This window comes from Chaetomium fimeti, assembly GCF_033439085.1.
Source record: "Chaetomium fimeti strain CBS 168.71 chromosome Unknown B0H64scaffold_7, whole genome shotgun sequence".
In the NCBI taxonomy this organism is placed as follows: domain Eukaryota; kingdom Fungi; phylum Ascomycota; class Sordariomycetes; order Sordariales; family Chaetomiaceae; genus Chaetomium; species Chaetomium fimeti.
In genome coordinates this window covers 372877-399933 of record NW_026944335.1, presented here as the reverse complement: position 1 = coordinate 399933, position 27057 = coordinate 372877, and the positions used below count along the sequence as shown (strand labels likewise).

General features: G+C 59.5%; 7 protein-coding genes across 7 annotated transcripts; 2 read left to right on the top strand and 5 right to left on the bottom strand.

The window, feature by feature from the left end:
- Positions 1 to 2955, bottom strand: B0H64DRAFT_434987 (cytochrome P450 CYP682H1; the record flags this gene model as incomplete). The annotated part of the gene is made up of 11 exons (XM_062806115.1): positions 2667 to 2955; positions 2565 to 2609; positions 2298 to 2507; positions 1779 to 2215; positions 1526 to 1694; positions 1174 to 1421; positions 950 to 1125; positions 658 to 838; positions 405 to 510; positions 74 to 147; positions 1 to 39 (listed from the first exon to the last, which is right to left on the bottom strand). The coding sequence occupies exons 1-11, from the start codon at positions 2842 to 2844 to the stop codon at positions 1 to 3; spliced, it is 1863 nt and encodes a 620-aa protein (XP_062655686.1). The 5' UTR covers positions 2845 to 2955.
- Positions 2956 to 4034: 1079 nt separating this feature from the next.
- On the bottom strand, positions 4035 to 5120 carry B0H64DRAFT_329346 (Alpha/Beta hydrolase protein; the record flags this gene model as incomplete). The annotated part of the gene is made up of 3 exons (XM_062800875.1): positions 4035 to 4687; positions 4772 to 4928; positions 5004 to 5120. The coding sequence occupies 3 exons, from the start codon at positions 5118 to 5120 to the stop codon at positions 4035 to 4037; spliced, it is 927 nt and encodes a 308-aa protein (XP_062655685.1).
- Positions 5121 to 6222: 1102 nt separating this feature from the next.
- B0H64DRAFT_466731 (uncharacterized protein) lies at positions 6223 to 13519 on the top strand (the record flags this gene model as incomplete). The annotated part of the gene is made up of 6 exons (XM_062807700.1): positions 6223 to 6861; positions 6923 to 7046; positions 7118 to 11010; positions 11065 to 11619; positions 11675 to 11749; positions 11803 to 13519. The coding sequence occupies 6 exons, from the start codon at positions 6223 to 6225 to the stop codon at positions 13510 to 13512; spliced, it is 6996 nt and encodes a 2331-aa protein (XP_062655684.1). The 3' UTR covers positions 13513 to 13519.
- Positions 13520 to 15180: 1661 nt separating this feature from the next.
- On the bottom strand, positions 15181 to 16152 carry B0H64DRAFT_328523 (uncharacterized protein; the record flags this gene model as incomplete). The annotated part of the gene is made up of 1 exon (XM_062800836.1): positions 15181 to 16152. The coding sequence occupies one exon, from the start codon at positions 16150 to 16152 to the stop codon at positions 15181 to 15183; it is 972 nt and encodes a 323-aa protein (XP_062655683.1).
- A 1910-nt stretch (positions 16153 to 18062) lies between these two features.
- Positions 18063 to 19503, top strand: B0H64DRAFT_222914 (hemolysin-III related-domain-containing protein). The gene is made up of 3 exons (XM_062799594.1): positions 18063 to 18890; positions 18967 to 19197; positions 19259 to 19503. The coding sequence occupies exons 1-3, from the start codon at positions 18252 to 18254 to the stop codon at positions 19415 to 19417; spliced, it is 1029 nt and encodes a 342-aa protein (XP_062655682.1). The 5' UTR covers positions 18063 to 18251; the 3' UTR covers positions 19418 to 19503.
- Positions 19307 to 22055, bottom strand: B0H64DRAFT_222918 (uncharacterized protein). Its single transcript, XM_062799595.1, has 2 exons — positions 20597 to 22055; positions 19307 to 20550 (listed from the first exon to the last, which is right to left on the bottom strand). Exons 1-2 carry the CDS (start codon positions 21795 to 21797, stop codon positions 19571 to 19573), a joined length of 2181 nt encoding a protein of 726 aa, XP_062655681.1. The 5' UTR covers positions 21798 to 22055; the 3' UTR covers positions 19307 to 19570.
- Positions 22056 to 23076: 1021 nt separating this feature from the next.
- B0H64DRAFT_364874 (uncharacterized protein) lies at positions 23077 to 26948 on the bottom strand (the record flags this gene model as incomplete). The annotated part of the gene is made up of 7 exons (XM_062801856.1): positions 26695 to 26948; positions 26399 to 26636; positions 26293 to 26349; positions 25929 to 26243; positions 25632 to 25875; positions 25440 to 25584; positions 23077 to 25390 (listed from the first exon to the last, which is right to left on the bottom strand). Exons 1-7 carry the CDS (start codon positions 26856 to 26858, stop codon positions 23077 to 23079), a joined length of 3477 nt encoding a protein of 1158 aa, XP_062655680.1. The 5' UTR covers positions 26859 to 26948.
- Positions 26949 to 27057: the final 109 nt, after the last annotated feature.

The following is a 27057-nucleotide window of genomic DNA, read 5'->3' as shown; positions in this document are numbered from 1 at the left end:
CTAAGTTGTTAGTGCCTTTGGACCTTTCTCTGCCAAGACCTGGCCCAGCTTACAGCTTAAGTACAGCACTTACACAGTCGCTAACCTTCACCCTCACCCAAAAAGAGGAGGGTAACTTAGCTGGTAGCAAGGTGATTTTGATGCAATCTGGTCAGTTTTACTCTAACTAGTTTTATTTTTTTTAAAGTTTTACCGAGAGCTGCTTGAGGTGAATTGTATTGTAAGTGTGGGAGTTTGAGGGGTGAATTGTCCTGCGCGAGTCAAGTGCTAGGCTGAACTCCCCGCCAAAACTTTGGGACGCTTTACCGAATTGGGCCTAGTTACTCCGTGCACCTAAGATTTTACTCCGTGCAAATAAGGGGGTCGGTTTTTACACAGTTGGCACGTGCCCACACTCTCCGTACTCTCCCGTGTCTCCGCATTCTCCGCATTCTCCGCACTCTCCGGTGTGTTCCAGGTTATGGACCCCAAACTTGATCTCATGGAAGGATCGAAGACGTGCTCTCCTACCTTATTTACCCACAACAAATAATTTAATGCTCTTCCTCGCATCCCCATCCTGCATGATGCATCCCTCCGGTTTTCCCGCTTCCACCCGAAACGGGACGATCCGAATCCGACCAAGAGACGGCCGGGCCCTCACCGCCGCACGCGCACCCTCAACCCGGGACTTCCCTTGGCCGGCATTGGGATGATCATGTCGTAATTCGCATCGATGTCTCGCTCGCGTGTCGTGTCGTACAGCTCGAGCGTCGGGCCGCGCTGACCTTCATAGATGTCGTAGCGGAGGAGCAGCGTCGCCAGCACCTTGCCCATCAACTTCTTGGCCATGTCCTTGCTGTTTCCGCCCCCAGCCTGTCAGCGCGGCACACACTTGACAACAAAAAATAAAGAAAACAAAACGAAGCAAGGAAGAAGAAGAAGAAGAGAAAAACACGAGATGACGTACCCGATGCAGTTCCGCGTGCCCCTCGCAAACGCAATAAACGCGCGCCCGAGCGTGGGATCGTCCAGCCAGCGCTGCGGCCGGAACGCGAGCGGGTCATCGAACACGTCGCCGTTGAGGTGCATGGCGCGCGTCGACATGCTGTGGCACATGCCCGGCGGCACCACGTACGTCTTACTCTTACCACCAGCAGCAGCAGTAGTCTTGCCCACCTCCCCCACACCCACCAACCCCGCGGCCGGGGCCTGGTAGACGATGGGCTGGTCCGGCGAGATGCGCACCTGGCGCGACACCACGCCCGGGTGCAGGCGCATCGTCTCGTGGATGACGGCGCTCAGGAAGGGCAGCGTCTCGACCTGCGCGAACGACGGCGCGACTTCGCCCGCGGGCAGCGACGCGCGCAGCTCCTCGCGCGCCCGCCGGTACTCGGCCGGGTGCGCGAGCAGCTCGTAGAGCGCTGCGTTGAGCGTGTAGGCTGCGAGAGGGTTATTAGCTTGCCCATTTCCTTCTCGTTTCTTTTTTCTTTCTTTCTTTCTACCACTGGGAAAAGAAGGCTGTGTGGCCGCAGACTCAACTCACCCACTGTGCCCTCGCCGGCAAACACGATCAGCTGCGCCTCCTGGGCCAGCCGCGCGTCCGTCTTCTCCTCGGCCGGCAGGTTGCTGCTCAGGACGCCCTCGAAGATGGTGCTCTTCAGGTGTGCCGGGTCGGGCGACTCCCGGATGGTGCGGACCTTGTTGACCCACCACTGTAGGGATTGTCAGCCATATCAGCATATATTTCCGACTTCATTTTCTTTGGTGAGGAAGTGAGAAAAGGAACAAGATCGAACCTCCTTCCTCTCCATCAGGTCGTCCAGCTCGCGGGACGGGATGAAGAAGCGGAACGCCCACTGCGGCAGGTTGCGCATCACCAGCAGCACGACGGGGAACGCGGCAAAGACGTGCGTCAGGTTGTGCCACGTGTTGCTGCCGGCGGTGACGGACTCGCCCCAGTCGTCTTCGCCGAGGATGTCCTGGTTCTCGCCGAAGGCGTACGTCGTGATGATGTCGCTCGTGCACGCGCGGAAGACCTGGTGCATGCTCAGGACGACCGACTTGGCGCCGCTCGCCGCGATGCTGGCGTCGACCCGCCCAAACATCTTCTCCATGTGCGCCGTGATGATCGGCTCGAGCCTCCGGATGCTGGCGACCGAGAAGAAGCCGCTGATGGCGTTGCGCCGCCTGCGGTGCACGTCGTGGTCGATGGTGCCCGTGATGGAATCGGGGACTGCCAGGGGGGAGGGGGGAGGGGTATGGTCAGCGTTGGTTCTGGTCTCTAGACTCGGGGTTGGGTGCGTGGCTGCTCTCACTGCCTGTTCTCAGGCCCACAAGTGCCGGCTTCGTGGTCCTCCTCCCGCCCACGGGGCTCAGCGTGTCGATAAAGTCCGGGTCGTTGAACGACACTTCGTCGGGCCTGATGCGGACGACGGGGCCGTACTGCCTGTGCATCTCTTCGATGCGGCGGAAGTACTGGGCGCCGAGGAAGACATCGTAGTACTTCTCATACCACGTCGTTATTGCTGCCGCTTGTCAGCACCAATAATGGCACTGCTGGCCGTGCTACGTCCGGTCCTCACCTGCTAGTTTGGGTCCTGGGATGCTTGCCAGCGGATGGAAGAAAACTGTCACAGGGCACGTCAGCTCTGTGCTGCGCGTGGCAGTCCGCTGATACTACGGACCTCGATAGAGCGCAAGCCACACGCCGTAGACGACGACACTGGCGATGGTGAGATAGGCTGTCTGGAGAATGTTGTCCCAAGTTGCATGCCGCTTCGCGGCCTCCATCCCGTAGGTCAAAGCGCGTATGGCTTGACTCTGGCTGGTCGGGTGATGCACGAATAACTGGCTCGAAGACATGATCTTTGGGAAACCAGACGCGAGGGGATAGGGGTAGGGAGACAAGAATCATCACGATTTTGGTGATAGACCATAGTCTGCCTGCATTTTAACGTGCAACCCATACCCCGGCGCAAAGACGCCTCCGGAAGACTCTAGGTCACGGAAGTGTGGGACGCGTCCCCAGCCGCCCGAGGTTTCAGCATAAGCCGCTCCTGTGTAGCGAGATACGGTCACACCAACCCTGCAGCTTACCAGTTACCACATGCAGGAGCGGCTTTTTCCGGAACTGTCACTGATGCAGGTTGTATATGTAGCGTCACGCCGGTCGCTGCATTGTCATCCTGTATCCGGAGCTGGAGAAAACAAGCTTGTGGCTGGCTACAAACCGAAGCCGCCGAAGCCCGCTGAGCTTGCCGGCCTTCATGTTGTCAGCCAAGCAGGTGCAAGGTTCCTCGGCGCAGTAATACCTCCCTACAGTAACCTACCTGCCGACCGACATGAAGCCGTCATGCCTCCCTCACCTCCGTTACCGGCAGCGACTTGTCCACCTGGCCGCCGAATTCCCATACCCCAGACCGTACACTACGTAGTAGATACTACCGTGGCAATTGCCGTAAGGTTTAGTCATACGTCCGTTCCCAGTCTATGGAGGTGGTTGGTTGCACTCGATGTCGCCTTTAACGGCGTAGATTTCCCCACAAAATCCATAAAAGCCAAGGTTAGGTAACTGGTAAGCCGTTGGATACAACGGTTACAAGCTACCGAGTAGGGTGTTGATCTTGCAGTTGATTGGTCTTCTGACTGAGGGCGTCACAGAGGCCGAATTGTGTGTTGCGGGGGAGGTAGAGGCTACCTACCTACCTTAGGGAAGGGCGACAGATAGCTGCACACCGCAGGCCGTGACAGTCCGGTTAGCAAGCTAAGCTTTGTAACGCCGTCTACTACGTTCGCTGTAGTCCTTAGTGCTACCATAATTTCGGTGCTATTGGCCGGCGTTGATTTCTGTTAGAAGATATCAAAGACATGGACATTACGGTTTGCGGCAAAAATCTCCCTTTCGAACAATTTGTTACCATTAACAGTACAAGGTAGAACTCAGTCTAATTATACGATAATTGAGTGTAATAGGCGTCAGCATTCAAGTTGGCAGTGGACATCAGCCTCTCGATACAGTAAACGCAACAACCCCCCGGACTCCTGTAGACCGCTCACGAGTCGGACACAAAGCGAGACTCGGACACGTCGTCAAAAAAGCCGACCATGGCCTCGAAAATGTCCTGGGTTCCCTCGCCCGTGAGGATGGTCATGTGGCCCCTCCCCTTGGCAAAGTGCATCCTCTTGGGCGTCTGCAGACGCTCAAAAGCCTCCTGCTGCGCTGCGGCCGGCGACATGTCGTCGAGCTCGGGCACCATCATCATGACGGGGACGGTCTCAAGCAGGTCCATGAGCGGGAGCGGCTGGAAAAGGGCGAGCTTCTGGTAGGTTTGCAGCGTGATTCGGTCGCGGAAGCTGGGATGGCCGCGTTCGACCGCCGTGCGCATCAGCACGTAGGCCTCGCGGCCGCCGGGGCCACCGGCGCCGGCCATGCCGATCGGGTTCTCGCCTTTGCTGTTGAAGGGCTGCAGCGTGTGGGGCTCGTTGCCGCGCAGCTGCGACGCTCGGTCGCGCATCAGCTGCCCAAAGGCGCGCGCCCGCCGGTCCGGCCGTACAAAGTGGAAGATGGGGCACACCATCAGCACGCCCGCTACCCGCCGGTCCACGATGGCCGCCACGGCGCTGACGGTGCCGCCCAGCGACATGCCCCAGAGGAACACCCGCGCCGGATCCACGGCCGGCAGCGACATGACGTGGGTCACGACGTCTGCGTTCCGGAGTCAGTTGGTTCCATACATGCCCGCGGCACGAGGCGGGAATGTCGGGGAATTCGAGTATTCGACGAACGCACCGGAGATATCTTCGGCCATTTGCAGGGGGTCGATCTGGTTGCGTGGGAGCCCGCCGCTGGCCCCAACACTGCGCGAGTCGTAGAGGTACACATTGTAGCCTCTTCTCTGAAAACCTTCGGCCGTATCCGAGAGGCTCATTTCCTTGACGCAGTTGAACTGCCCGAGCAGAAGGCAAACGCATTAGCAACTTAGGGAGCAAGACAGTAGACTTTGCCGTCCGCATTCACTCACGCCGTGGGTCATGACAATGGCGGGCGCAGGGCCCTCAACCGGGTAGAACCACCCCTCGAGCGTGATGCCGTCGATGGTTTTGCACGTAACGGCCTCATGGCGCGGTTTGGAAGACATGACGGCCATGGCGCAGGCGTTGTCGATTTCCTCGCAAATACGGACAGGGAAGGTAATTCCATGTATAACTATAGGCTGAAGTAGAAAAAAGAGCTGGCGTTCGAGCGAGCCGAGACTGGGGTCGAATCCTCTCCCGGCCTCCGCCGCACACACGACGGGGGGTCAGTAAGATACGGAGGAACTTTTTGAAAAACAATCTTTTGGAGCAGAGCACGAGTGACACCGAGGTCCTACGTCTCGGTCAACAACCATGCGGGCTTTCGGACGTTTCATGTCGCACCTAGGTATGCTCACATCTGCAAGGTCAGCCCGCCCAGACTCTCACCACAACCTCACTTCTGCCGGGTAATCCATCCTTCAGGAATTCTGACCTGAGCGATAGCATACCGCCCTTGCAGATGACGCGACGTGCAAGGAACCATACGGTTGAGTCTCAACAACACCGACGACACTGCAGGTCGAGCAGGGGTGATGACGCTTCACTCAACTCCGACTGCCACAAAGAAATCCGTCGAGATGGCAATATCGACATGTGAAGCGGATATCGTCGACGGCGCGTTTTGCACATATGCTGCCCTCCCGCCGCCCAAATTCCAGACACGGTAGGACACACACACACATCGCACTCCTTTTCCACTGCATCTTCCCCTTTCCCAGGCTTGAGACACACCAGTGCACACCATTCACCATGACCAAGCCTCAGTTTCGCCAGGAGCCCATCGCCATCGTCGGCTTCGCCTGCCGGCTGCCCGGCGGCAACAACAGCCCCCAGCGACTATGGGACTTCTTGGAGCGCGGGTCGGTGGCGCCCAACACGGTACCCGAGACGCGTTTCCGCTTCGAGGGCCACTACGACGGCAGTCACAAGCCGCGCACGATGCGCCAATGTGGTGGCATGTTCCTCGGCGATGTCGACCCGGCCGACTTTGACGCCTCTTTCTTCGAGGTGTCGACGACCGAGGCCATCGCCATGGACCCGAACCAGCGCCAGATGCTCGAGGTCGTGTATGAGGGCCTCGAGAACGCAGGCATCCCCCTCGAGAGCCTTGAGCGTAAGCCCGTCGCCTGCTTCGTTGGCTCGTACGCGTCCGACTACGGCGATATGCAGAACCGCGACCCCGAGGATCGGCCGGCCAACAACGCGCTCGGTGTCGGGCGCGCCATTCTGGCCAACCGCCTCAGCCACTTCCTCAACATCCGGGGGCCCAGTGCTACCATCGATACGGCCTGCTCGGGCAGCCTAGTGGGGCTGGATATGGCGTGCCGCTACTTGTCGACCGGCGAGGTCGACGCCGCCATCGTCGCCACCAGCAACGTCTATATGAGCCCCGAGCACATGATCGACGCCGGCAACGTCGGCAGCGCACACTCGCCCACCGCCCTGTGCCACACCTTCGACGTGGCCGCCGACGGCTACGTCAAGGCCGAGGCCGTCAGCACCGTCATCGTCAAGCGCCTGTCCGATGCCATCCGCGACCGGGACCCCATCCGCGCCGTCGTGCTGGGCACGGCAAACACCAGCAACGGTCGGACCGCGGGCATCGCCAGCCCCAACTCTGAGGCCCAGGCCCTCGCCATCCGCCAGGCCTACGCCAACGCCGGCATCGTCGATTTTAACCTGACCACCTACCTCGAGTGCCACGGTACGGGCACCCAGGCCGGTGACCCTACCGAGGTGCGCGGCGCGGGCTCCGTCTTTGCGCCCACGCGCCCGGCTGACAAGCCGCTGATCATCGGCTCGGTAAGCTTTCAAGAACCCACCACCTACCTAGTCTTCATCCCACTTACATGGTCGCTACTAGATCAAGAGCAACATCGGACACTCGGAGCCGGCCGCGGGGATCTCGGGGCTGCTGAAAGCGGTGCTAGCCCTCGAGCACGGCGTGATCCCGGGGAATCCCACCTTTATCAACCCCAGCCCAAAGAGTACGTGTTCACGCGCCTGACCTACCTCCATTGCACCGAAGTATACTGACCCTATGCCCAACCACCCGCAGTCGACTTTGCCGCCAACGGGGTCAAGGCGTTCCGCAACGCCATCCCCTGGCCACAAGACGCGCCGCGGCGCGCGAGCGTCAACTCGTTCGGGTATGGCGGCTCCAACGCGCACGCCATCGTCGAGCAGGCCGTGCTCGACCGCACCCACCACGTCAAGTCGTACACGGCGGCGGACGAGGAGGCCGAAGAGGAGGAAGAAGAGTACTACGAAACCGACGACAACAACAAGACCGCCGGCCGGCCGCAGGTGGTCGTGCTGTCGGCCAACGACCCGCACTCGCTCAGCGGCAACATCGCGGCGCTGACCAAGCACCTGCTCAACCCGCGCGTGCGGGTGCGGCTGGCCGACCTAGCCTACACGCTGTCGGAGCGGCGCACGCGCCTGTGGCACCGCGCCTTCCTCACCACGCGCTCGGCCGAGGGCGGCGTCGACGAGAAGGCCTTCGTGGCCGCCAAGAAGGGCGCCCAGCCGCCGCGCGTCGGCTTTGTTTTTACCGGCCAGGGCGCCCAGTGGCCCCAGATGGGCGCCGAGCTGGTGCGCCTGTTCCCCCGCGCGCGCGAGCTCCTCGAGGAGCTCGACGCCGTCCTGCAGAGCCAGCAGGCCAGCGCGGGGGCCCCGACGTGGTCCCTGGTTGAGGAGTTGACCGAGGCGCGCTCGGCCGAGCACCTCCGCCAGCCCGAGTTCTCGCAGCCGCTCGTGACGGCGCTGCAGCTGTGCCTCCTGGACGTGCTGGATAGCTGGGGCGTCCGGCCCGAGAAGGTGGTGGGCCACTCGTCGGGCGAGATCGCGGCTGCGTATGCCGCGGGTTTGTTAGACCGCGCTAGCGCCATCAAGGCCGCCTTCTACCGCGGCCGCGCTGCCGTCAACCGCTTCCACGAGGCCGAGAAGGACGTCGGCATGCTGGCGGTCGGCCTCGGAGCCGAGGTCGCCCAAGAGTTCCTCGACAATGGCGAGTACACGGGCAAGGCGTGGATCGCGTGCTTCAACAGCCCCTCCAGCGTTACCATCTCGGGCAAGAAGGCGGCCCTCGAGACCCTGCAGGAGGAGATTAAGGCCGCCGGGCACTTTGCGCGCCTGCTGCAGGTCGACCTCGCCTATCACTCGGCTCTTATGGGTCCCATTGGCGAGGAGTACGAGGAACTGCTCGGCGAGGACCCGGCCTTCGAGTCCCGCGAGACTGGCAGCAGCGTCGCCATGTACTCCTCGGTGACGGGCGGTCTCAAGACGGGCTCTGCCGACGCCGCCTACTGGAAGGCAAACATGGTGTCCCCCGTGCGCTTCGACGAGGCCCTCAAGGCCATGCTCTCGGACCGCAACCCGCCGACGGTGCTGATCGAGATCGGCCCCTCGGGCGCGCTGGCGGGGCCCGTGTCGCAGGTCATCAAGTCGCTCCCGGCTGCGTCCGGCGCTCAGGTCGTCTACTCCGCGGCATGGTCCCGCGGCGCCGACGCGGTCAAGTCGCTGTTTGACGTCGCCGGGCGGCTGTTCATCAGCGGCGCCGACATCGACCTCGGCGTGGTCAACGGATACGACCAAGGCGTGCGGACGGTTGTGGACCTGCCCAACTACGCGTGGAACCACACGGTCAAGTACTGGCACGAGAACGCGGCGAGCCGCGACTGGCGGTTCCGCAAGTACGTCGCACACGACCTGCTGGGAAGCAAGATCCTCGGCACGCCGTGGCAGGCGCCCATTTGGCGCAACCGGCTGAGCGCGGCCAACGTGCCGTGGCTGATGGACCACAAGATGGGCGGCGACGCCATCATGCCCGGCGCCGGTTTTGTGACCCTCGCGCTCGAGGCCTTGTGGCAGAAGCATTGCGCCGTCGAGAATCTCGAGGGCGTCGCTCCCAACGATCTCTGCTACCGCTTCCGCAACCTCAAGTTCAGCCGGGCGCTGGTCATCGAGGAGAACAAGGATGTCATGCTGACCGTGTCGCTCGCGCGGGTGCCTGGTGACAAGCACTGGCACGAGTTCCGCGCCTCGAGCACGCTGCCGGGTGAGGACCTTGTACGGGAGCACTGCTGGGGTCTCGCCCGGATTCAGGACGCCATCGAGGACGAGGTGGCCGAGGGGGCCGACGCCGCGCCGCTGCAGAGCCCCCAAGGGCCCAAGCTGTGGTACAAGGCCGAGCGTGAGATCGGCATGGACTTTGGACCGGCCTTCCAGCGGCTGCTACAGATCGACGCCGTCAGCGGTCAGCGGTCGTGCCGCACCCTACTGTCGCTCGAGCCGCCGGCCTCCCGCTGGTCGCCGCAGTCGTACTATCCGGTCCACCCGGCCGCCCTCGACGGCTGCCTGCAGACGCCCATCCCCGGAAACGCCGAGGGCGAGCGCGGCAACGTCAAGGACGTCATGATTCCCGGCGTGATCGACGACTTTGTCATCAACAAGGTGCCCGCCCTCCTGACGACGGGCCGCTCCATCGCCCACTCGACCTACTCGGGCCGCGGCCGCCGCGACCAGGACAAGAGCTGGATCGCCGACACGACCGTCTACGACTCGGAGACGGGCCGGCTCGTCATGCGCGTGCGGGGCCTTAACTATCTCAAGCTGGACGTGCCGCCGCGCGCGGACCCGCACACCTTCGTCCGCGTCGAGTGGAAGCCCGACGTGACGCTCTTGTCGCAGGACCAGCTGCTGCACGCGGCCGGGCTCGACGGGCTGGTCGACCTCATCGCGCACAAGACGCCCTCCCTCAGGGTGCTCGAGGTCAACCTGGACGCGGCCGACACCTCGAGCCTCTGGTTCCCGCCCGCTCCCACGCCGGCCTCTGCTGAGACTCGGTCGGCGTACGCGCGCTACGACTTTGCCTCGGCCGACGCGCGTGCCATGGTCAACGTGCAGGAGCGGTACCAGGACCGGGCCCAGGCCTCTTTCTTGCTCATCAGCCCGACCGAGACAGGGGAGGCGCTAGGCCTGCCCGCCGATGCCGTGTACGACTTGGCCATCATCAAAGCGTCTGAGGAGACCAGCTCTGGGTTGTTGCGGGACTTTGTCGCCAACGTCCAACCGTTCCTCTCGGGCGCCGCCTCCACCCTGCTGGTCCGCCGCGGTGACGCAAAGAACAATATCAGCCACCACGGCGAGATTGTAGACCGGTCCACGCCCATCATGACATTGTCCACGGCGACGTCCAAGACGTCCTCCGAGTCGGGAGACTCGGGGCCGACGTCGCGCGTTCTGTCCCCGGTACGGGCTCCCGCCAGCTCGGCCAGCTCCATTTCGGATGCCGACGCCGAGCACGCCGTGAAGCTTCTTGGCTCGGGCGGAGGCTTTTGGAGCCGCGGTGTGGTGCAGCGGCTCGTGGACAAGGCCGGTGTCCCGGTTAGCTCGATTCTAGAGGTGCCCACCGCCCACGACGACGGGACGCAGGCGTACCTCTGGCAACACGGGACCAAGCAAGCCGAGCTCGAGACCAAGCCCGGCAACCTGCTTGTTGCCCGCCTATCCGAAACCGGCCCCTCTTCGCTCGGGTCGTCGATCCAAACCGAGCTGCAACAAGCGGGCTGGAACGTGAAGCAGCAGGGGTTCCCCTTCTCGCAGCCCTCCAAGCAGGACGCGGACGTAGTGCTGGTGCTCGACGAGCTCGCCGGCCCGGTTCTCTCCAAGATCAGCACGTCGCAGCAGTGGGACGCCGTCAAGGAGCTCGTCGGCTGCGGGGCACCCGTCGTTTGGGTGACGCAGGGCGCGCAGGGCCAGGCTGGGACCGGGCAGCGCGTCACGGAGCCCGATAGAGCCATGGTGCAGGGGCTCTTCCGCGTGGCGCGGCGCGAGGACGAGCTCGCGCGCCTCGTGACGCTCGACGTGCAGAGCGGCGTCGGCTCGGCCGACACAAGCCGGGCCATTCGGCAGGTTCTGGATGCTGTCCGGCGTGGTTCCGAGACCGGAGTGGATGCCCAGGAGGACGAGGACGAGGTGGAGGAGGTCGCGGGAGTCCTCCAGGAGACCGAGTACATGGAGCGCGGTGGCCTGCTGCATGTGCAGCGTCTGGTGCCCGACCGGGCCGTCAATGCCTTTAAGCGCGCCGAGGTCGAGGGCCTTGAGACGGTCTTGACCGACTTCCACGGCACACGGGCGCAGTTGCAGATCCACGCCGAGAGAATCGGCACGCTACAGAGCCTGATGTGGTGTGAGACGGGCGTGTACGACGAGGACCCGCTCGAGGACGGCCATATCGAGGTTGAAATTATGGCTGTTGGCGTCAACTTCAAGGACGTCGCTACCACTATGGGCATTGTCCCCGAAGACGAGCACATGATCGGTTTCGAGTGTGCCGGTGTCGTGAAGAAACTCGGCAGTGGCGTCACACGTTTCCGCCAGGGAGATCGCGTGTGCATTCTGAAGCCTGGCAGCTATGCAAACCGCGTGAGGGTCTCCGTCGAGCGGTGTCACGCGATCCCGGATACGATGACGTTTGAGGAGGCGGCCACTATACCGTCCGTCTACCTGTGCTCGTTGTACTCGCTCTACCATATGGCGAACTTGAAGGAGGGCCAGGTATGTATTGCTGTCCCGTTTGATGAGCTGGACCAACTGACTGACATGATAATAGTCGGTGCTCATCCACTCGGCCACCGGTGGCGTCGGCATTGCCTGCATCGAGCTTGCGCAGTATAAGAAGGCTGAGGTCAGTTCTCATTTTTCACCATCCTAGCTGGGTGCCACTAACAATGCCGTCAGATTTATGTCACCGTGGGCACCGAAGAGAAGCGGCAGTTCCTCGAGACTAACTACGGCATCCGGCGCGACCACATGTTCTCATCCCGTAGCACCAAGTTTGCGGACGAGGTTATGCGGCATACCAACGGTCGCGGTGTGGACTGCGTGGTTAACTCGTTGATCGGGGAGCTCCTGGATGCGTCTTGGCGTATTATCGCCGATGGAGGTACTATGGTCGAGATCGGTAAGCGCGATATTGTCGACCGCAACACGCTGGCTATGGAACCATTCGACCGTAACTGTTCGTTCCGCGCGGTCGACATGTCCTTCACCAAGGATATCCACGACCAGCGCATCGCCAGCCTGTTTGCAGAGCTCTTCGTGCTGATCGACGGCGGACATATCAAGCCGATCTTCCCTATCACCACGTTCGGGTTTGACGACGTGCCAGCGGCGCTACAGTACATCCGCAGCGGGCGCCATCTTGGGAAGATCGTTATCTCAAACAAGGAAAAGGAGGACATCCAGGTTGTCGCCCGCCCAGCCGTCCGTAAGCTACAGCTTCGGCCGGACGTGTCGTACCTTATCGTCGGCGGCCTTAAGGGCGCATGTGGTACGCTAGCCACCCACATGGCCCGCCACGGGGCCAAGCACATCGCTGTCAGTAGCCGGAGCGGCATTGCCGACGAAGCCTCGGCGCGCATCGTCCGTAACTGTGCCTTCTATGGATGCGCCGTGTCGGAAGCCAAGGGTGACGTCGGTGATATCGAGTCGGTCCGGCGCCTATTCCAGACGGTCACCCCACGAGTCGGCGGTATCGTCCAGGGTGCTATGGTCCTGCGCGACCGGCCGCTCGAGAATATGACGTTCGACGACTACCGCACCGCCATCCACGCCAAGGTCCAGGGCACATGGAACCTGCACCTCGCGTCGCAGGAAGCCGGCCCCAAGCACGCGCTCGACTTCTTCACTATGCTCTCGAGCACGTCAGGCATCATCGGTAACAAGGGCCAGGCCAACTACGCGGCGGCCAACACCTTCCTCGACGCCTTCGCGAGCTACCGGCGCGCGCTGGGCCTGCGGGCGCACACGGTCGACCTCGGCGTGATCGAGGACGTCGGCTACGTGGCCGAGCAGGACGACGGGCTCGAGGTCCGCTTCGACAAGCGGCAGTGGACGCCCATCGGCGAGACGATGCTGCGGCGCATCCTGACGCACTCGGTCCTGCAGCAGACGCCCGACGACGAGCCCATCAACCCGCTGAGCGCGGCGCAGATGATCACGGGCGTGGCGGTCCCGCTCCAGCGCGCCGACGCGAGCGCCGACCTCACGCGCGAGCCGCGCTTCGCGTACCTGTTTGCGAGCAACGGCGAGGACGCCGGCGACGGCGCGGCGGACGAGGGCGGCAGCGACGCGGCGGACCAGGCGGTGCGCGCGCTCAAGACGATGCACAAGTCGGGCGCCGAGGGGCCCGCATTGGTGCAGGCGTGCGTCGACGCGCTGGCGGCGCAGTTCGTCAAGATCCTACGGCTCGAGTCCGAGGTCGAGCCGGGGCGGCCGCTCATGGCGTACGGGCTCGACTCACTGTCGGCGGTCGAGCTGCGGAACTGGATTCGCACCAAGCTGGCGGTCGAGCTCACGACGCTGGATATCACGAATGCGAGCTCGCTGATTGCGCTGGGTGAGAAAGTCGTGGGGAAGTTGCCGGAGCCCAAGGGGGCGGCGAAATAGAGGAGTTGCGGGCCGTGGCAAAAGGTGGCAAAAGATTGAGAACTTGTTTGGGTGTTGGGCAATAGCAATTTTGTATGTACTTCTTTCTTTTTTTTTTTTTGTCATGGAATTTCTCTGGGTCTTCCTTTATCTCTTACTTATCGTGTCTCTCGCAACCGTGTCGATAGAATCACACCAATAAATAGTATTGATGTTACCTTGGTTGCTCTGCGGTTCAGTATTATTACATACCAACGTGTCTTTGCCGTCCAAAGCGGATATGACTTCATTTGCTGTCCGATTAGAAATAGGTAATATTGAGTTGAACGTACCTAATTGTCGCCCACAAATTCGACGCCAAGCGGTGCTTGACTCCACACGAGGGAGGCGGGGGCGGTTGGGAGCTGAGTGAAGGTTGCGGTTTAGAAAGAAACAAGCTGGGAAAGTTTGACTTATTAAGGGAAGGAACCATCAACGTGCGACTTCCCCGGATGAGCCGCATCCCCAGGCAGCCACTCATTTGATTTAATTGTTCATTATCCGTCCGAAACGATCGATCTCTTTGTAAAGCCGTTCAATCTCTAAGTCGTAAACGCAAGGCTTAAACGCCATTGAGTGGGCGACTTGGGGCTTATATGGAACGAATTTCTCCCCCGGGCAGTGGGGAAAGTTTAACTCACCGGATGAGCTATCTTGCGTACAGCATACGCAACCACAACCCGCCCATAGGGTAGGAGGCTGTCTTGTCCCACTGCCCGATTGTGTGTGTGGGAGAAGGGGCGGCTGAGGGAGGATGCCTGGGTGATGGAAATTCTTACGGTGGAGCAGGAATCCGTGATGTGGAGTGTTTTGGACGGATGCTTTGGAGTAATTATTGGTGGTTTAGACCCGGCGTGTTCAGATAGGGGTTGGCTCGCTGTCTGTGAGTTCACGAAAGGTGCGCGTCTAAACAATTCAAAGACGACGCTATGCTCGCATAAAATAAACCGGAAACAAGTCTAGGCAACCCGTTTTACGGTGTCGCTTGGGTTACCCAAAGAAAGAGTTATGTAGGGAGACCCCAGCTGTTACATGATTATCTCGCTCAGCTGAGAAAGAACCCCGCACCCAACAGCACATAATGCCGGTGCATGACCGGGAATCTTCCTCTTCTTTGCGAACACCGCTGGCCTGTGTTGCCAGGAGTATGCTTTAACCTCCGTTTATCACCGGGTTTCAAGTCATTGCATCTGGTGATATACAGCTAAGTGGTGGTTGTGGTCGTGTCATTTGTTTCTATTTAAAACATCCCACAACGGCCGGTATACACGCTTCTAAAGTAAGGCGATGGCATCTCACCCTAACGGGTTGGCAGAGCAGGAAATGACCAGAGGCAACAGAACACGATGCAAGTGGCAGGTTTAATGGATAAAGAGTTTGGTCAGTCAATCAAGCCATTGATAACTCTGACGCGAGAAGCGCGAAAGGAGATACACAATACAGGGGGTGTAAGGTAACAGAAATAAGACAAGATTAACAAGAGGAAGAAAAGGTTTTTTTCCCCAACCCGCCGAGGGCCGAGCACCATCTCCTCTACTAGGATATCATCACTCTCCTCCCCACCCAAGCCCACATCCTTCCACCAGACCAGCCGACCCGAGCCGACGGCGTGAGCCGCACGCTCAGGAGGAGCCAAGCCAAGACATTCCCTTAGTCAGAGGGCTTGATGGTAGTGAAGGTGCCATCGGGCGACTTGACGATGGTGATGCCGCAGCTCTTGAGGAAGGCGACCAGCTTCTCCATGATGATGCGCTCCTCGTGCGTGTGCTTGTCCTTGTGCATGAGGGTCTGGAGGGCGATCTGGGCGCCGTCGAGGTTGGGGCACTTGGTGACGCTGCCGCCTTCGCCAGTGCCGAGGTTGAACTCGTCCCGCTTGCCCGGTGTGAAGGTCGAGCCGGTTCCGGGGGGCGCCGAGATGTGGGTGATGCCGGCGAGGAACTTCAGGGCAGCCCGGATGGCCTCAATGTCTTCGCGGTCTTGCTTGGTCTTGTGCCTCTTGTTCTGCAGCCGGATGAGCTCCTTCTCCAGCGTTATGATGACCTTCTTCGGGTTCGTGGTGGCGTCGGGCGGGAGGACGAATCCTCGCTTCTTGGTGCTTGGCTCGAGCCCGCCCACGATAGGCGGCAGCATGCATGGGGGCTGCTCGTTGAGGGGAACATCGGTCAAGCAGATGGGCACCTCGGGCTGGCCAGGGATGAATACGCCTGTGCCATCCCCGATGGTCACTTGCCGCTTCGTCTTCGTGCTCGGCTTGATCGGGCCAACGATGGGTGGGAGAAGGCAGGGAGGTTGCCCTTGGAGGGGCTGGTCCGTCAGGCAGGGAGGTAGCTCACCCGGGCCAGGGATGAGGGTGCCGGACCCGGGCCCGACCCAGATTTGCCGCTTCCCGATTTCCCTCTTCGTGCTTGGTTCGATCGGGCCAACGATGGGAGGTAGGAGGCAGGGTGGCTGGCCTTGGAGGGGTTGGTCGGTCAGGCAGGGAGGCAGCTCACCCGGGCCGGGGATGAGGACGCCTGTGCCGGGTCCGATCCAGATCTGACGCTCCTCGACGGTCTTCCCTGTGGGCAGGGCCTGGACGGCGCTGAGGCCGATAAGAGACATAGCAAGGGCCGATCCGACCATGGTTGCGGCGTGGGATGCGTCTGCTCAAGGGGTGATTATGTGGTGGTGGGGTCCGTGGCGGAATAATGGGGTCGAGTCTCTTGAGATGTCGGTGGGTTCCGTGTTGTTGATATAGACTTCGTTGTCTATCACCGCCTGTCATATGCAGTGCAATCTACTCCCGTCGTGGCCATTGCCACTGGCCGAAATATTTATAGAAGTTAGCATCGACATGGCGCTGGGTAATCCGCCCGTTCGCAACGCAGCGTGGGAAATGGTGACATGAACCGGCCGCATCACGACGATTTGTTTGGTGGCGACAATCTCTGTGCAATATGGAATAGATGAAAGCGCGAGGGCAAGACCCAAAGTTATGATATGGCTCGGCATATTTATCCGGGTACTTGACGGTGCTGTCGGCCCCCTTCGGCCAGTCTCGGTGACGCCCAGAGTTTGACGGTTCGGAGGCGAGCCAAAGCTGAGGTTGCACCCTCACAATTGTGCCTATATCCGCAGCTCGAACCAGCCAGTTTGGGCCGACGGCGCTGCAGGACCGCGATAAACCGAGTCCGTTGGAACTGAGGTTCGGAAATGTCATGTCTGGCTATTTTTGGACTGACGTGGTGTTTTGGATTTTGTCCCAGGTTCGCATTACCCATGGGGAGTTGGGCAATTGCTCGTTCCCTGGTCCACCAACAAGCACAGATGCGCGGCGATATTGCTGCAGTTTGGCGGGGAGCCAATATGGTTTGGCGCCATGGCTTGGATGCGATTCTGGAGTCGTATTCGACGCTCAGCGTGGCCTGTCATGGTCGTATTAGGGACAGCCTGGCCAGAGGGCCTTGACGGCGACGGCCTTGACACTCGCCGGAGTCGCGGCACGACCGAGGTAAGTCTCGATTCGGCGAGAGCTTGCCTTCATCGTGAGTGGCTGCTGCGTGTTCTGGCGCCAACACCACCATTTTATCCGGGTCCGAGTCCTCTCGCCGTCGTCTCTCCGGCTCTATTTTAGTTGACACTTGTCGTACACAGCAGAGTGCCGTTGCGGTATCTGATGATGCAGAGGCATGCGACGTTGGAAGGAAGCTCCAAGAATAGAAATAAAGTTGGTCGAGCACTTCGCTGACCCGGGTATCTGGAGACTTGGGCATGGTGATAAGCGGTTCCAGCTCCATGCTGTTCCGGGAACGAGGAAATTGACCCGCCGTGAACGGCTGGGGCCCCGTCCGCGCCCACACCTTCTCTTCGGGATCTGCAGGCAATCTGTCAGGGGCCAGGCGCAACGTTGACGTTCGGCCCTTGTGCGGCTTCACTTGCTCTTCATCTCTGCCGAAGAGTGGTGTCGCACCGGGTCGGGTCTCAGGAATGTGCTCCGCCAGCAGGGGTTTTATCGTAGCGTGATGATCTGATTAATCAAACCATCGGCCGCGGAGTGAAAATTCCTTTGGAGTTGGATGAGGACACCATCAGCCGTGAGTTAACTCAACCTGCAGATCGATCGACACGGCAAGTCTGCGGCGGGGAAAAAGATGGCATTTGCATGTGAAGGAAAAATCCCGTTCTGGCCGCAATGGAAAATGCCAGATCTGCCTTGGCAACGGCCGGCGCAGTCGATTGAGATAGACGAAGCGCCGATGAGATGGAAGGAGGAAGGAATGAGGTGATGATCGTCGCGGGTTGGTGTTGAGAGTCCTGGCACTGGCACCGGCGCTGCAGCGGGCACCCCCAGGGCCGCAGACATGTGGCAGCTGACAGCCAGCTGTCCACAGCTGCCGCCGACGTACCTCGGCCAAGCAGCAAAGTGGAAACCTCGTTCCTGCTTGTGATGACGGGAATCCCAACAAAAAAAGGACGAAGGTCAAATTGCGTCGCAGGGTAGGGGCCCGGGATTGAGCCTGCCGTTGTTGGGAAGCATAGGGCGCGGTACTAATCCACAAAAGCCCGGCGCAGGAGCCCGGAAGACCGCAGGATTAACTCACCAACATCAACGCGGTCAACATCAACAAACGGCACGACATTGGTAGTACCGGGCAGCTCTCTGCACCTGAAGATTCACTGCCCTGCCATAAAAATAAAGAAACAGCTTCCCGGGACGACACCAACCAAAACCCGCGCCCACCATGAAGCCAACCAACGGCACCACCCCACCCTACCGCGGCCCCGACCCGGCCGACCCGGCACACCCGGAGCTCCGGCACCGACAACACCAACACCACCACCAACCCACCAAACAGCAGCAACAACCCCCCTCCACCCCACCAACCCTCGAAACCAAGCTCACGCAAACCCTCACGCACCTCCTCCCCTGGGACGCCCTCCCGCCCTGGCGGCGCGACAACCCCTCCATCCTGCACGGCTACCGGCACACGTCCAACTCCCTGCTCCTCTCCCTGCGCAGCCTGGGCTACCTGCACAACGAGAGCGTCAACATCTGGACCCACCTCCTCGGCGCGGCGGCAGCGGCCTGCGCAGCGGCCGCAGGCGCGTACGCATACCTGGGTGCGTTGTTGGGGCCGCGCTACGCGACGGCGAGTGGGGCGGATGCGGTGGTGTGGGGGTGTTTTTTGGGCGGCGCGGTGGGTTGTCTGGGGATGAGCGCGACGTATCATTTGTTGTGTAACCATAGTGAGGAGGTGGCGAGGTGGGGGAATAAGTTGGATTATACGGGGATTGTGTTTCTGATTGTGGGGAGTTTTGTGCCGGCGCTGTGGTATGGGTTCTTTTGTCGGGCGGCGTTGTTGACGGGGTATTTGGGCGCGGTGAGTTGCTCTTCTTTCCTTGCTCCTGCGATTTGTTGGTTTGGGTTGGGGTTGAGGGCTGACGGCGGGGTGGTAGATTGTGCTGCTCGGCGTGGGGTGCTTGGTGGTGTCGTGGTTCGAGCACTTCCGCACGCCGGCGTGGCGGCCGTATAGGGCGCTGATGTTTGTTGGACTGGGGTCGTCGGGTGTTGTGCCGGTCTTGCATGCCCTCAAGATCTACGGGTACAAACAGCTTGACGAGAGGATGGGGCTCAGTTGGATCCTTCTCGAGGGCGGCCTGTACATCTTTGGTGCCTTCCTGTACGGGGTGAGTATCTCGACCCTCGGCGGTAAGCCGCAGGGTGGATAGTTGCTAACGTTGGACGTAGGTTCGTTTCCCGGAGTGCAAGTACCCCGGCGCCTTTGACATATGGGGAAGCTCACACCAGATCTTCCACGTTTGTGTTTTACTGGCGGCCGCCTCACACGTGTACGGCATGAGCAAAGCGTTTGACCACCACCACAGCGTTCTCGGGTCACAGTGTTGAATGGCTAGCAAACAATACCGGTTTATAGAGGAATAGACGTACAAGACTTCCTACGCTGACCCGGAGGTCGTGTTCGATGCCTGCAATGGGTACTGAGCCAACAACGTAGCTTGCTGATCATGCTGACCTCGCTGCGAGAACATCTAAGGGGGATTACTCCACCCCGAGATCCATGACCTTGACCAGGCCCGAGGCCATGGCACACGCCGCCCAGCAGCTAAACTGCACGTTGGGATTCCACAGGATAGTCGTTACCCGTGTCAGTGGCTCGTGGATGATCACCCGGGATGCGAGCTTCTCGTCAAGCTCAGCCTCGCGGTCTTCCGCCTCGTCGTCGGCTCCGGCCTTCTTCTTCCCGGCCTTTTTCTTTTTAGCCGCCCGTTTCTTCCTATCCATCTCTTTCCGCTTCTCCGTCCTAGGATCGTCGTTTTCTTCTGGAAGGAAGCCCTGCAAAATCCTCGCCGCACCCCTCAGCCCCGCCGTTGCCAGCCCATCAGGCTTGCCCTGTGCCCCCTGGTCGATGGGCCGGTACTCGTGCTCAAAGATCTTGAGCTTGCGTAGGGGCTCGCCCTTCTGCTTGAATAGCTTTTGCAGCGCGTTGCACGAGAACACTGACCCATCTGCGCAGCCGACTAGGACGAAGGGATGTGTCGCCCCCGAGGAGACGCAGGTGAGGGTGTTCGGCCCCGTGGTGATGCTGCGTGCCTGGCAGAAGTAGCGGTGGTGAAGGAAAGCAATGGTCGTGTTGGGGGTCGATGACGGGTAAAGCGCCATAAAACCCTGCATTGACTCGTTCCAGCAGAGCAGGTTTGGCTGGAAGCTGATGGCTGGGACCGGGAAGTAAGTGACCTCGGAGCTCGGCTGGGACAGGTCCGTGAGGGTCGCGCAGCCGCCCACAGGGATGGATGCGACGAGGTAGGGGTTCGACGGGTATGCCGAGCAGATGTCGATAACGTAGGTGGTGTGGGCGCCCACGCGCTGCAACAACTGGCGCGGGTAAATGGACCACAGGGTGATGGAGCCGTCGGAGTGGCCTAGAGCAATCCGGTTCGTATTAACCCACGTGAGGCAGGTGACGCTGACGTCGTAGTCTTCTGTCAGGCCAAGAGTCACCAGGGGCGATTCCATCCATTCTGTGCTCGATTAGCGGGGAACATTGGCCCGACCGGCTCGACGTACCATAAAGGGGGGCGTCCTCGTCACCAACAACCCTGGCGTCAATAACGCGAGCGCTTCCGTCATCGTTCAGAAGAGCCAGCAACCCATAAATACCGGATGAGTCTAGCGGGATCGGGCAGAACGCAACGCGTTTAGGACGGCCCCAGTCGAAGCATTCGACACTCCGTAACCTCGGAGGCTGTGCGGATGGGGAGGCGAGCTGCCCAGGACGCTTTTCGGGCACGAATTCCCAGAGCTGAATGCACCCGGTCTTTTTTGCGGCCGTGTCTTCATCCGACCCATCCCGGGGGACTGCCTCCTGATCGGAAAAGGGTATTGTCGCCACGGCAAGAACCTGGATATCATCCCGGGACAACGGGGCCCACGACATGGCAAGTGGGATGCCGCCCACATCAAGCGTCCAGCCGCTTGGCGTCCTGTCACTTGAGTCAGGGTCGTCTACCGGAAGCCCCGACGGTGAGGTCGATAGGCTCCCGCCCTGGCTGAGCCTAAACTCTTTCTGCCTATCCCAAGCCCCAACGAGAGTGACGATGTCGCCCCCGGTTTGAGGGACCAACCGCTGGCCCTCATCGGGCGAGAGAACATGGGCATGCTGGATATCGGGGACGTTAGCCCGGACATCCTCGTACCAACGGAATGCTCTCTTTTCCTGGCCGCGCTCGTAGCCACTTGGCAACCAGGGGCTCGGCAGGACGCCCTGCGGGTCCTCGGGCGGCAGCCTCGGGGGCAGGACCGGGAAGTCTGCCCAACGGATCTCGAGGTCCCAAATAACCTTGATGCGCGCGTACTCTGGGCCGTACATCGCATCGCGGAGGGCGCTGTAGCGGGCATAGCGTCGCAGTGGCCCGGCATAGACGCGGGTGACGATGCGTGTCTCCAGGGGGTAATGGGGGATGTCGTGGAAGCCCTTGCGGCTTTGGATCATGCCGGCCCCAGTGTTGCGCTGCTTCTTGGGTTGACCTTGGTCGGTTTTCGTCTCGGCAATACCCCCATGGCCTGGGGTATCGTCGTCACAACTTGTCGCATCACCGTCGTCCGCCCTGTCGTCGTCCTCGGCTCGTGGTCCTTCTGACTGTTCATCGAAGTCGTCATCATCCTTGGACTGGTCGTCGGGCGCAATAATGGGCTCATCTTCATCATCAAAAGCGGCGGGTTCTTCGACATAGCGCTTTCTCACGCCTCGAGTGCTCCGGAGGCGCATCGTCGGGGATTCGACGACGGGCCAATTGCGCGTGTCAGGGGAACCGTCGGAATATCGAGGGTTGGTTGAGATCTGCGAGGGTTGTTTGTGAGGGTTGGCGATGGCCCCACTGAAGCAGTCGCAGTCGGATGGAAGGAATTGTGAATCTTAAATCTAGTAATCCAAAGTTGTAGGAAGAATTGTAAGTCCAATGAGAATTAATAATTAACCCTTTCCACCCCTAGGCTGTGAGGTGACGTGGGATGCTGTGATGGTTTGATTTGGAAGTTGAAAGGATCTTGAAGTGCAGGGTGGGGGCGTGCCTGGGCTTTGCAACCTGTGAGAAGGGTTAGGGTTTGGTTACAGCTTCAATACGCCTGACTCGGAGCACAACCGAGTTGAGTTTCGACCACCTACTAGGCTGGATACTATGAAATTAGGGTGAGAGGGTTCCTTTCTTGGGTAAATTCCTGGATTCCACTATACTGTACTTGTGGCGGACGTCATGATGTACCGCAACACGGTGAGGAACATGGCCAACGGAACCTGCGAGCTACCTACCTATACATCCCACTGATGGGCAATACTTAATGACATCTTGGTCCCGAGATGGGGATACGAAGGGATTGAAGAAAATAACGGATCAAGTTGTCTCATTGATTAAAAAGCCATGTAGAAAGGGTGTTATGGTATGCACACCGCGTTGATCATGATGTAAGTTGCGAGATCCCCAAGATACCTAGTACACGGGCCTCAGTCTCGAGAAACAACTGCCAGATATGACCTTTCCGTCTCGAAAAGTGGCAGAGGCTGGCAGCTTCAGCTGGTTCATGGTCGTGAGATAGTGTCTAACCCCCCAAAACCAAAGCTGGCCAACTAGTCACTGTAGTCTCGGTTCAAGAAACCGTTGAAATGTACCTCTGTCGACCACTCACTGTCTAGGTAGTTGATTCCCAAAACGAAAGCCTCCGGTAGCTAGGTAGTTAAGAGCCAGCCAAAAGAGGCGCCAGCAAAAGAAGCCCCAGCCAAAATCGGCGTCCGTCGGCGTATGGGAAGCAGCTTGGGGGCCTTCGCCGAGTCGAACACAACCATGAGGTTGATCATATTGCTATTCTGCCTGTCGATAACGGCACGTAACAGATGTTCTAGAATATGAGATCAGATGGCACTATATAGCACTTTACGTCAGACCACATATGATGATATCATGACTATGAGAGAGTCCATTGAGATATAGTACTATAATGTAAAAGATACCGTTGCTCTAACACTACAGCTACCCTAAAGTCCTAGTCGCCTCCTAAATAACCGTGTTACCGCTATGCTCCCGCCACCTTGTTAGAATAGAGAGAGTAGAGACCGTGTCTGGATGATCTTGACCTAGTACTTGCTGCTGGTGATGAAAGCAGGTCTGCATCAAGTCTAGAGCGTCTTCAAGGCGGTTCTGACTCTTCCAGGTATAAGCAAGGTTGACCATGCTGTTTAGCGCATCGGGATGCTCCTCTCCCAGTACCCTCTTTCTCGTCTCCATCACTTGCACCTCTAGGGGTTCGGCCTCCTTCCATCGGCCTTGAATCCAGTATGTTGATGCCAGGTTGGCTATACTAGTTAGTGTACTCGGATGCTCCTCTCCTAGTACCCTCTTTCTCGTCTCCATCACTTGCACCTCCAGCAATTCGGCCTCCTTCCATCGGCCTTGATCCCGGTATGTTGATGCCAGGTTGGCTATACTAGTTAGTGTACTCGGATGCTCCTCTCCTAGTACCCTCTTTCTCGTCTCCATCACTTGCACCTCCAGCAATTCGGCCTCCTTCCATCGGCCTTGATCCCGGTATGTTGATGCCAGGTTGGCTATACTAGTTAGTATACTCGGATGCTCCTCTCCTAGAACCCTCTTTTTCGTCTCTATCACTTGTACCTCCAGCAATTCGGCCTCCTTCCATCGGCCTTGATTCCTGTATGTCCATGCCAGGTTGCCTATGCTGACTAGCGTATCGGGATGCTCCTCTCCTAGTACCCTCTTTCTCGTCTCCATCACTTGCACCTCTAGCGATTCAGCCTCCTTCCATCGGACTTGACCCCTGTATATCGATGCCAGGTTGCCTATGCTGACTAGCGTATCGGGATGCTCCTCTCCTAGTACCCTCTTTCTCGTCTCCATTACTTGCACCTCTAGCGATTCAGCCTCCTTCCATCGGCCTTGATCCGAGTATGTCGATGCCAGGTTGGCTATACCGGTTAACGTATCGGGATGCTCCTCTCCTAGAACCCTCTTTCTCGTGCCCATCACTTGTATCTCTAGCGATTCGGCCTCCTTCCATCGGCCTTGGTTCCAGTACGTGGATGCCAGGCTGCCCATGCTGACCAGCGTGCTGGGATGCTCCTCTCCCAGCACCGCCTTCCGCAACTCAGTTGCCTGCTCGTAAAACTTCTCTGCATCCTTCCATTGACCTTGGTAATGGAATAACCTGGCCGTGCGATGCAGTAGCGACGCCCTTGCCATTCTCTCACCCTTCGATCCAGTACCATCGATCTTCAGCACGGCATATACGTGCGGAAGGTACAAGCTGCACACCGCCCGATTCTCATAGTTGCCGGGCGGGTAAGCCTCCGACACCACCAAGAGCGCCTGTTCCGCCCACTGGCGTAGCCCACCCTTACTGCCGAGCCACTTCTGCGTGACCAACTGTACAAGCCGGTGCATAGTGAACCCATGGTCCTTGTCCTCAACCGCAAAGCAAAAAGCTTTGAGAACGCCTAGCGCCTTCGTAAGCTGTATGTCCGCCCTCTGCTCTTGGCCCTGCTGCTCGCTATAGCGGGATAGGAACTCCAGCGGGATAGCCTGCCGATCAAAAAGACTCATGAGTGAGAGAAGCTTGCCTGCAAAGGCATTCTGCCGTTGGATCTGATCGAACGAGAGAATCCATGTCTCAGCCACTGCGCGAGGAGTCTCCGAGTCTCTCCCGACCGTCTCGAAGTCCTCGCTGAGCAGATCAACGACGTGCTCGTCGCTCTTGTCCATGAGCTGAAGGTACTCGCCGATCGTTATGGTGTTTTCTTGGATAAACGCCGCCGCCTGGACGAGAGCGAGCGGAAGGTGCTCCAGCCGAGAAGAAAGCGCCGACGATTCACTGGAAGCGGCGTCGACTCCGTCAAGCCGTCTACGAAGAAGCTGGACCGTTTCGTCATCGTCCATCTTCCCGACCTCGATAGGACGTTTTCCCTTGGTCAGCCTCGAGCCCGCCTGCTTGTTCCTGGTTGTGACAAGGATGGCGCCGTTAGGGCACTCGGGGACGTAACGTCCGAAGTTTCCCTCATTGCTGGAGGAGCTGGCGTCCGCGGGCCCCGTCTGCTGCTCGAAGAAGACGTGCATATCATCGGCATTGTCAATAACCATGAGCCACCGGCCGCCATCCTTCTGCTCCAGCCACTTCTTCACCAACGGTAGCACGTCGGTCTCCGGATTATCATAGCCAGGGATTTGGCATTCTTGTGCAATCCAGGCATATGCTCGGCGGAACCGCTCAGCGTTGCTTGCGTGGATCCAGAAGACCGATACTTCCGGATGTGTCTCCCGCAGCCAGAACGCGTAGGCTATCGCAATCTGCGTTTTCCTAGTGCTGATTTAGCAGAATATACGGCAAGCGGGACGACTACATTTACCCAATACCGCCTAAGCCATAGAGGCACGCTATCGGCTGCGATGTCCCGCCCGCCAAAGGCTGCCCGTGGCCAAGCTGGCTCTTCAGGCGTTCGAGGATCTCGGAACGCCCAACAAAGTCTGGATTGCTGGTGTACGGCACGAGAACTATTCTGGTTAGTTAGAGCAATGAGGAGTACGGCGATTCTACCTACACTGTACGGCCGAGCTCGTGCGTCCATCCTGTCCATCCCCCGGGCTGTGAGTAGGGCTCGAGGCCGGTGGATACCCAAAACGTCTTTCAATCGCATCCATCTGCTTGATCCACCGACGGAGCTCTCCACAAACCGCTGTGAAACCCGGATCATCTGCAGAGACAAATCTGGCCATGTCCGTATGGTTGCTGTGGATGCCGATCGGGATATACCCAGGGAGGATGGCTGAGTGCTGCGGCACCACCTGTGCTACTCGTTAACCAACCACGCACTATGAAGCCATACATTCGGGCCTACCTCGCCAATGCCTAGTAGAGGCAGCTCTTCGTAAAAGCAGCTGATGTCGATTGGCTGCAACCCCTCTCCGCTGCGGCTCAAGACCATCGTGTGGAAGCTGTCCTGAATCCGCGCAAGCACCTCCGACTCGTGTTTGAGGACCGCCACGATCTCGGTATTCGTCTGCTTGATTACGCCGATCGAGCGAGCCAACAGCTCGGCCCACCGGGCAAGGCCGGCACCGTGGTGCGGCGTTCCTAGGAATGCAATCCCTCGGGTCGATCGAAAAATGTTCTGGAGGTGTTGCTCCGGTCGCTCTTTTGACCTAACCAAGGCCTGCTGCAAGTATCAGCGCAGTACCCCGGGACTAGAGCAGGGACCATACATCTTCGCACACGAGGCCGCCCAAACTGTGGCAAACAAACACGACCGGTCGTTCATTCTACTCCTGTCAGCGTGGTCGTCCATCCGCAGGCCGCGAAAGCTCCCACCGTATCATCGTTCTCTCGATACGTCGCGAGCGACGTCAGCAGATTCCACGCGTGGTTACCGATCCGGTTCTGCGACACCACTCCTCGCCAATCCGCCACATATGCATCGTATCCGAACGTAAGCACGCGTGCGGTCGGGAGCTCAGACGGAAGGAGGGCCTTGGGCCACGGTTCGGGCGCGGCGTGGGCGGTCCACGTCTTCTCGCGATCGCCAGTCAAGCCGTGGACGAAGACGATGCTGAGCGGGGATCATCAGTCGTTGTGTTACTTGTAAATTGAAGCCGAAGTGTACGTACTCGACGGTGGCGTGTGCCGCGCTGTGAAGCAGTTTGATGCCTGTCGGGAAGGTCTTAGTCGAGGGCGAAGCCGAAGCCGTCGCAACCGATTGTCCCGACGGGTCCTGCTCAGCTGCCGGCCCGGTTGCTGCGGCTTTCGGCCGCCAGCAGAAGAATCGTCGCATCCCGCCGGGAAGGGAACGTGCGTCTTCGGTCCGTCAGATAGTGATCCGTTGCCTGCCTGGTGGGGTTCGAGGGTGGGCCGAAGCGCGAGGCTCCAGTTTCTGGATCCCCTCTTTGCGAACGTTTTCGCCCGATTTACAGAAAACCTTACCAAAAGAGATTGGCTCACCGCCTTCCTAATTCGAGTGGTTCTGTTGGGCT

Coding starts and splice junctions, on each gene's coding strand:
- B0H64DRAFT_222914 (XM_062799594.1), top strand. CDS start 18,252: ATGAAGCCAACCAACGGCACCACCCCACCCTACCGCGGCCCCGACCCG. Junction 18,891..18,966: donor TGACGGGGTATTTGGGCGCG/GTGAGTTGCTCT, acceptor GCGGGGTGGTAG/ATTGTGCTGCTCGGCGTGGG. Junction 19,198..19,258: donor TTGGTGCCTTCCTGTACGGG/GTGAGTATCTCG, acceptor CGTTGGACGTAG/GTTCGTTTCCCGGAGTGCAA.
- B0H64DRAFT_222918 (XM_062799595.1), bottom strand. CDS start 21,797: ATGCGCCTCCGGAGCACTCGAGGCGTGAGAAAGCGCTATGTCGAAGAA. Junction 20,551..20,596: donor CGAGGACGCCCCCCTTTATG/GTACGTCGAGCC, acceptor AATCGAGCACAG/AATGGATGGAATCGCCCCTG.